This window comes from Solanum tuberosum, unplaced genomic scaffold (genome assembly GCF_000226075.1).
Source record: "Solanum tuberosum cultivar DM 1-3 516 R44 unplaced genomic scaffold, SolTub_3.0 scf00360, whole genome shotgun sequence".
Lineage (NCBI taxonomy): Eukaryota > Viridiplantae > Streptophyta > Magnoliopsida > Solanales > Solanaceae > Solanum > Solanum tuberosum.
This window is the reverse complement of record NW_006239282.1, coordinates 624,091-632,536: the sequence shown is the minus strand read 5'-3', so window position 1 is coordinate 632,536 and position 8,446 is coordinate 624,091. Positions and strand designations below refer to the sequence as shown.

At 34.9% G+C, this 8,446-nt stretch overlaps 1 protein-coding gene across 1 annotated transcript; it reads right to left on the bottom strand.

The window, feature by feature from the left end:
• Window positions 1-2,107: 2,107 nt before the first annotated feature.
• LOC102581593 (putative ribosome biogenesis GTPase RsgA 1) lies at window positions 2,108-6,600 on the bottom strand. The gene is made up of 5 exons (XM_006361498.2): window positions 5,797-6,600; window positions 4,042-4,263; window positions 3,750-3,944; window positions 3,438-3,631; window positions 2,108-2,546 (listed from the first exon to the last, which is right to left on the bottom strand). Exons 1-5 carry the CDS (start codon window positions 6,448-6,450, stop codon window positions 2,360-2,362), a joined length of 1,452 nt encoding a protein of 483 aa, XP_006361560.1. The 5' UTR covers window positions 6,451-6,600; the 3' UTR covers window positions 2,108-2,359.
• Window positions 6,601-8,446: the final 1,846 nt, after the last annotated feature.

Sequence of the window (8,446 nt, the reverse complement as noted above, 5' to 3'; positions counted from 1 at the left end):
GGATAACGGCGGGGGTATTTTTGATCCCAAAATGTAATGGAGGGTATAAGTGATCTATTTCACATAGTTTAGGGGTAATTTTGACCCTTTTCCGTATTTTTTATAATCTTAACTTCTTTTGTCAAGTAAATTTTGAATTCCGACAAGTTTCTCAATGTTTACAAATATCAAAAGCAATCTTTACAGAAAAATTATTAATGCACAATGATCAACACCATATGAAGATATAATGTAAAAAACATTCATCATCCTCATTTGTGATTAAGATTTCACAGCCCTAATTATAAAGTTCAGGTGCAAATAATTAAAAAAATTTGTAATAACTTAAGAAGATTAATATCAAAAGAAATAGCGTATAAACCTTGAATTAAGATTCTCTGTTGGCAAGAATTTATGTTGTTTATGTAAAATTAAAAAAATCAAAAGGTAAGGACCCTAATAATGGTTTATTCTCTTTGTTACGTGGATCGTCAAAAATGATCAATAATCAAAAGGTGATCAACCCTAGAGAAGTCGTCCAAGATTTTATTTATAGTGGTAGAAAATAACAACTACCCCTAGTTAGACTTGGTCTTTGTTTAGCAAAAATATGTACCTTGAAACCTTAATTGGCATTGTCATCTTCAACGATAGGCTCAAGGTCTGTAATGCTCTACGCTTAACCCATCATATAGGTAGGTAAATTTACACCTTTCTCCAAAGTTTGGTGAATTGCTTATTGCGCACAACATACTTTCTGCCTTAATTATTTTTTCTATTCAAAATGCTTTGATTTGGATTTTTAAAAAAATTATTTTGGATTGATTCTTGTTGTATTTTGACTTGAAATATGTCTAATAATATATATTAGCTTACCACAATAATTATGCTCAAAATACATGAATATAAGTGAATTTATTCTCGAAATATGAACATGAGTAAAATACAATACTTGGATGTACAAGTAAGCTCAAAATCAGTCCATTTTCATCAAGCTTAAGTTATCAAACAATTATGTGGTCGTCTTTCACTTCGCGGTTTGACCTTCGTATGTAGGCTCTGTGCTAACAATTTCTCTGAAGTTTTTCACTATTGAAGATGCCCCCTGTCAAATGATTTGCAATATAACTGTAAATAATCTAAAATCTGATTATTTATTGTGTTTTCTGCTTTTTGATCATTTAGACATCAAAATAATTAACTAACATAAGAATACAAAAGAACACAGTGAAACAAGTCAAAGAATATTCATAACACTAAGAAAATGACATACGATGATATATGATATTTTGTTTTATAATTCATGTTCACGTTTTTAGTGATGACTTCTCAAAACGTGAACATGAAATGCATTTTTGAGAATCACTACATCAATTAATAAAATTTATAAAACAAAATTAATCCTCCATTTTAATTAAAAAAATATTTTGATTAAAGAATCGCTGCTCGGGCAGCTATTTTCTCAAGGAAATTGTATTGTTCGACGGCGTTAACTGATGTTGAAAAGTGAGCAGAGATATCGCTGATAGGGCAGCGATTTGGTACTAAAAAAAACAGTGCCCTTTTATGCATTTTGGAAGAAAATAGTGGCCCTTTTGGCTCCAGACTCCAATTTATGATAATTCGAGGATATATTTGTCATTTTTCCCTTTTAAAAAATATAAATCCAAACAAGACCAAAAAATATATTAATTTAATTAATGAATTTAGTTCAATTTTCAATTTGAATTGATTTTTAGATAAACCTTGAACGGTCCTATCCTATCCATTTGAACTACTGCAATGCAATACGATCACTTATCAATATCTCAAAATAAGGTACTATTTTTTTTGCTATTTTCCCCACAAGATACCCTGCAACACTTACCAAAACAATTATTAGTGAGTTTCCAACCCAACACCAAGGGAAGTAAAACTTATTTGTTCAACATCCATTTGACCCGCTCGTTAAGAAACAATATTCAATCGAAAAAAAGACGATGGAACTCCAATATAGGGCTTCGTAATATCCTGAAAGGGGTATGATCAGCAACTTCCAGACACGAATAATGGGTACCGACTATGACTTCATTCATTAGGATACCCGGCATAATAGCACTGCCAAATAATCACAGAAAGATGGAAAAAATTGAGGCAGAAGGAAATGCATATCGCCTTTTTTATCAAATGTACTGCACTAAGTCGTCGTGAGAGCTTGAGACACAGTGCTAGCCAGAACATTTGCTATCTACAACATCTTGGCAATCCCGTCGATCACTCTCATCTTAAGAACAAGATGTTACAACAAAATCACTATTTACAAGCCAAGAAGGATTGAGGTGTAAAGGAGGCATGCATGCCTACTGAAAATTTTCAGAATCTTTTCAAATGTTTAGCTTTTCTATTTATTTTCTTCCCTCAATGCACTTAGAATAGGATTGTCATCCTCTGGTGTATCGTCTTCGTCATCCAGTTCATCCAATTCATCTAGTAATGACTGATTCACTCTTTTACGAGATTGTCTCCTATATTTCTTGGCTTCCAGCCGCGGTTCAGCTTGCACAACTCCCTTGTCTCCTACTTTGCACCTGCAAGATGTTTTACATAAATATTTATGTTTCTTTAGGAAGGGAGGTTAGAATGATTTGCACCACCCCGCAGATGAAATATACTTGCTATTTCAGGCAAATGGATTAACAATAGGATTATAGAAACTAAAATAAACGATTGAGTAGGGAAATGGAGCACAAAAAAACCATTATAGTAGTCTAGTCACTAAATTGCAATACTTAAGTTTTACAGTACCGATGGACAAGAGGTACCTTTCCATGAATCAAGTGTTCAAGTACTCTGATGAAAACAAGTTCCCTTACATGAATAAGGAAATGCCGAACAACAACAAGTTTAAGCTACCAGCACAAATTTTGCCGAGGAAAATGTCCTTTTATTTACCATCTTTGATTTGTGAAGAAATGTAATCCTTCTCATTGGATTATGTGGTGTAATAATTAAAGCATATGGAATCTCAGTGTCTAGAAAATAATAATCTCAAGAAAGTGTAAATCAGCACTTCATTCTAAAAGTAACATCAGCAAAAATACAAATATTAAAACAGCAGGAGAATCAAGGATGGCAACGCACTTTTAGAGTTTTCAGTGTGAGTTTCCTTTAATGGAAAAGCTTTACAAACACCAATGCCAAATTTAAGCAACCCGCTATAAGAATACTTGGTCATCAAACATACACAGAAAATTTTATATCTCACATTCAATACTATAATTTAAAAAAGATATAACATACTTTAAAGAACTCGGAAACACAAAGAACCTGATTACCATACATCTCTTGTACTTGACCGACTCATAGTATTATTATCTCCGACTTCTTACTTTGTGCAGAAATTTTTAAGTTATACCTTTAGTTGTGTACAAGTGAATTGATAAATATCTCATCAAAGTAAAAAGGCATTCCGAATGTACCTAACATCACTTTCTCGTTTAGTTCCAATGGTCCTCAACTGAAACTCCTCCCTGATCTTAATTTCGTCAAGCAACTGAAGATAATATGGGTATCTTTCCCAATCACCTTTTATAAGGCACCCCGGTTCACCAAGATGCAAGCAATTATTGAATGCACACTTTGCAGGTTCACTATCTTTAAGCACTTTGCGGATCTAAATCCATAGTAATAAGATTGGAAGTTACTCATGAGATCCACATAGATAGATTGATTCAGATATTGTTCAACAAATAAACAAAATTTAGAGACGAAGCAGTGCCATCAGGACAGACCTCCGGAAAATGATGTGCAAGAGAATTCTTTGTCACTTTAAGCAAACTAGGCTGGTTAAATCCTGGAGTATCAGCAAGATACCCCCCATCAGGCAATGGAAGCAAAGACACGTGCCTCGTCGTATGTTTTCCTCTGCCACTTCTTACTGACACTTCCCCCACACGTTGCTCTTCATACCACTTGCTCCCTAGAATCTGCTATCATAATAAAGAAAAGGAAACACTAAACCACAGGGTTCTAAACAAAATAATGTTATACATAATATAAAATGATGAAAAATGACAAACGCACAGGATCAAACGAGTTTTGCTCTTTGACTGCACCAAGAATGTGCTTATTGCCTCTCAAAGCATTGATCAGGCTGGATTTCCCCACGCCACTTGGACCAACAATGACAGATGTTTGTTCTCTCATAATGAACTGGAGTGTATCAAGTCCACGCTTGGAATCAACACTGCAAAAGATTGGTTCATAGGCCCAACTACGAAGCCTAGATTTCCATGCTTTTATTTCCTGCAGAAGTTGTTCACTGGCTTTCAGCGTCTAGAGAAATGACCACAAAATATAAGCAGGAAGGAGAAAAGTAGTATCAAAACTGAAGCACATAAAGAAGTAGTCAATAGTGCTTAGATGTTACATGATTTTCTCAGTCAAAACACATTTTCATAAATAGACAATCCAGAATCCTCCTTGTGTGTTCTACTTTTTTTTAAAATAAAAAAATGATACTGTTAAAATTGTGTGTTCTATTCTTTTGCTTCTCTCTTTTGTCAGTTTGAGTTCACTCTTTGAAAATATAACAATCTGATATTGTATTTTTCACCTCACATCCTAGCCCATTACAAAGGTAATACAAAAGCAAAGACAAGTGTATCCCATTCTAAGAAATGGTATATAAATCTACGTCAAGCATTGCAACTAGTACTTGAGAAAATCAAAAAAGAAATGACAACAGACATGTAAAAGGATGCATAAACAAATTAACAAGTAATCACTCACTAGGAATCATCCCAAGGCATAGTGATGAGCTGATAAAGGACCTGATCTGTGAAATGGCTACACAATTCATTTAACCAAACCAAACAAGTTTGGGATTGAGATGTAGTTAGTGGCAGACCCTATTGAGAGAGGGGCTCACGGGCACCCGCTAACCTCAGAGATTTCTTTGTATAAATCTGTATATACCATGAAAGAATGATCATATATCAAACCAGAACCTCTGAAACACAAAAGCTAAATCGGCACGCTGGTGCCCCTCAACTGTGCCCGCTTTACTCAGTTACTTGGGATCAAATCTTAAGCTACAACATTCCATAATGTATTCTTTTTTATTTGGAATTTAACGTACGCCTTACTGTTATAAGGGCAAGGCCATAATCTTTTGACCTTTTCTACTAGGTCAATCTTAAATTGAAAATTCTATATTATAGAGAAAACTGTATATTTGGTCTCCAAATTAATGAAAATTTTGATTTTGGTCCTTGTGACGTATAATTCAACACATTTAACTTTCAATGAATCAAAATGTGTGCTTTTGGACATGGATGTAGGAAATATGCTATATTTGAACTATTTTTGAAAGTATATTACCCTCAAATATGATGATATTAGCTGAAACTGTTTTTTTCAGTTAGTCTTTTCTCTATTAATGTTGAAGCCCCTGACTATGAATATGTAGCATTAAGTACGAATAAGTAGCGTTAAATCTCCTCTCTTTTTTTTCAGTTAGTCCTTTTCTAGATGGTTGGAGTATATTGTGACTGCATTTTGTTTATGTTGTTATTTATTAAAATAAAAAATGACTACGTTCATGGAAGCACGGGTGATTTATTGCCGCGATATTGGCTCCCCCTCCACGCTCAAATCCTGGAGGTAGCTGATTGATATAACAATATGCTCATCTAACCTGTAGGTTACTATTCATCTACCAGTGGCAAATCAAAATTACTAGCAAGCAACTCAATTTATCCAAGTAATAAGTACTTGTCAACTAATCAAATGCTTGAATACATGTGGAGTGAATATCAGTGTTTGTGTATTTCTAACCTCTTGAGAAACAAGTTCTGATTTATTCAAGGCTAGAGTGAGAGGAATTCCGGTTGATTCAGCTTCTACGAGGAACCTAGTGAGTGAGAATGGCTCAATTTTTGGCTGATCCATAGAGAACAACACTAGCAAATGATCCACATTAGCTACAGGAGGATCCAAAATCTCTGTCTTCCTCTGAAACACATTCTCAATAGCTCCGCGTTTATCCACCCAATCAATTGAACCTACCAAAACCTTATCCCCAACCAAAACTCTCCTCTTAATCTTCTTCAACACAGCCTTCACCACACACAACAACTCCACTCCAATTTCACCCGAACTCTTACTGAAGCTTCCAGAAGTTTCTGGAGGAATATGTTGGACTACAACGCGCATGAAATTCGCTTGTGCAGAGGCCACAGTTCCTACGGCTTGGTCGTGAGAGAGTTGAGGCTTGTCTTCCAGAGAAAGAATCGGTGCCAGAGTAGAGAAATGTTTATTGATAGTTTCACGAGCTTTGAGGAGATTTTTATTCGGTTGTTGGAGCTTCCTTGAGACATTGTTAGGGTTTTGGTGACGGCCGGCGGCGACGATGAAGGCGGAGAAGAAGCGGTGGCGAGTGGCGGAGACGGTGAAAGGAAGCCGAAGAAGTGAAAACGAAGCGATCTTCATTTGTGTTAAAGGAAGAGTGAAGTTCTAGCAGAAAGAAGTTTTGTAGTGAAGCTCTGGAGAGTCACTGGGTAGAATCCACTGGGTTAAGACACACACCAACTATGCAGGTTTAATTTGGACACAAAAGTGTGATTTTTTTGGGTAACTAATTTGATTTTATTACCAAAGTGGAAGTTAAAAGAGCATAAGAAACATGTAAAGGGTCACAATTACAACATGTAAAGGACTAACTTATCATCTCCTAAGAATAATAGATAAGTGCATTTAGCTTTGATCTCGCAAGAGTGCTTCAGAATATCTTTGTTTCATCTGGAACATACTAGTATTCCTCTCTTTCCATATTGAATACAAGCAGCATGCTAGGGACAATCTATATAAGCTTGCATGTGATGATTTGCCTTTTGCATAAACAATTGCGCAACTTAGTTCATCCTTCCAGTCCATTCAGCATCTTTGGATGTTCATCCATTGTAGCACCTTTTCCCATATTGTAGCAAAAAAAAGGGCATTCGAAGAAAAAGTGATGCAGAGTCTCGTCTACATTGGTACATAACACACATGAGGTATAAGTAATTAGGGTTGGGCATTCGGTAATTCGATTTTTTTGATTTTCGGTTTTTGAAATTATTGTTCCAAACACCGAACCGAATTAATTCGATTCATTTCATTTTTTTTTAAAATTCAGTTTGGTTTGTTATAATTCGGTTCGGTTTATTAAATTCAGTTTTTTGTTATGGGCCTGCTTAGTGGGTTTTTTAAAACTTCATTTTTTTACAATTTTTTGGTTTGATTTTTCAGCTTAAATGGGCGAAAAAGATTGATTTCCCACACTTAAGTGAAATTCAAACAAACAAAAAAGAAAACTAAAGAAGAAAGCAGAAAATGATCAAATATAGATCGAAAAACTGGAGGGTGGTCGTCGCGGTTGAAATCGATGGTTGTCGGTTGCCGATCGCTGGTCGCGACACTACTGCGGAACTTGAACCGAAATAGTACCTTGGAAAGTTGGAAGAGAAGCAGAAGCTATTAGCGAAAACCTACTGAAAGTTGGAAGAGAAGCAAAAGCTTGGAAAGTGTAGCGGAAATTGATGTCACGATCCGAGCCTACATCCTAGACATGGGCGACATTCGAGAACCATTACTGGCCCCAATCGAACCCTCATCCTGGTTGACTACAAGCGGAAGACTAACTCATGCATACACAAGCATCAAACTAAAAGAAATATTAAATCAATAGTGTAATAAATCTCAAAACTCTCTAAATATACTGAGTATGAAATATAAGTTTTAAATAAAACATCTAAAACTGAAAGACTCTCTAAAATTGTCTATCTATGAAGCCTCTACTGTACAAAGATGAGTGTCGGGACAAGACTCACGGCGCCTCAAGAGAACTACTACTGACAACCCATAAAACCGGAGTCCTCTAGAAGCAAGAAGGCTTCACTCAAAAGCTGACGAGCGGATGAAGTGATCTCAGCAGACTCTTGCTGAGGATCCCAAGAACCTGTATCTACATCATTAAAGATGCAGGTCGAATGACATCAGTACATTGAATGTATGAGTATGTAATATAGCTGTGTTGACACCCAATTTTGGCCCTCCACTATTAAATTAATTTTCAAGCTTCTTAAATTTCAAACAACTTGAAGTAATTATTTTGAATAATAAAAAAATTACTTTTGAAATTATTTTCAATGCAATTTCCCATTTTTCTATAAAATATATCTCTATATACTTAAAATATATAGATTTATATAATTTTCAATTTTTGAATAAATATTTAGAAAAACATTTTACCGAAAAATAGAGTTTTAATTAAATACTAATCTTATTTCCTTTAAAACTGATTAGTTCACAATTTAACTAAGATCTTTCTTTTCGAAACAATTATTTTGTGTTGTTAAAATTTAAGAAGGTTGAGTAATTAGTTGAGTTTATAATTCGTTTCGTTCCCGTTTTATCAATTTAAATTCGATGGATATATAAATCAAAG

What these genes read in the sequence shown, in the direction of transcription:
- LOC102581593 (XM_006361498.2), bottom strand. Translation starts at nt 6,450, where the DNA reads ATGAAGATCGCTTCGTTTTCACTTCTTCGGCTTCCTTTCACCGTCTCC. An exon ending in CAGAACTTGTTTCTCAAGAG is followed by an intron (nt 4,264 to 5,796) that starts GTTAGAAATACA and finishes CAACTTCTGCAG; the next exon opens with GAAATAAAAGCATGGAAATC. An exon ending in AAACGAGAAAGTGATGTTAG is followed by an intron (nt 2,547 to 3,437) that starts GTACATTCGGAA and finishes AACATCTTGCAG; the next exon opens with GTGCAAAGTAGGAGACAAGG.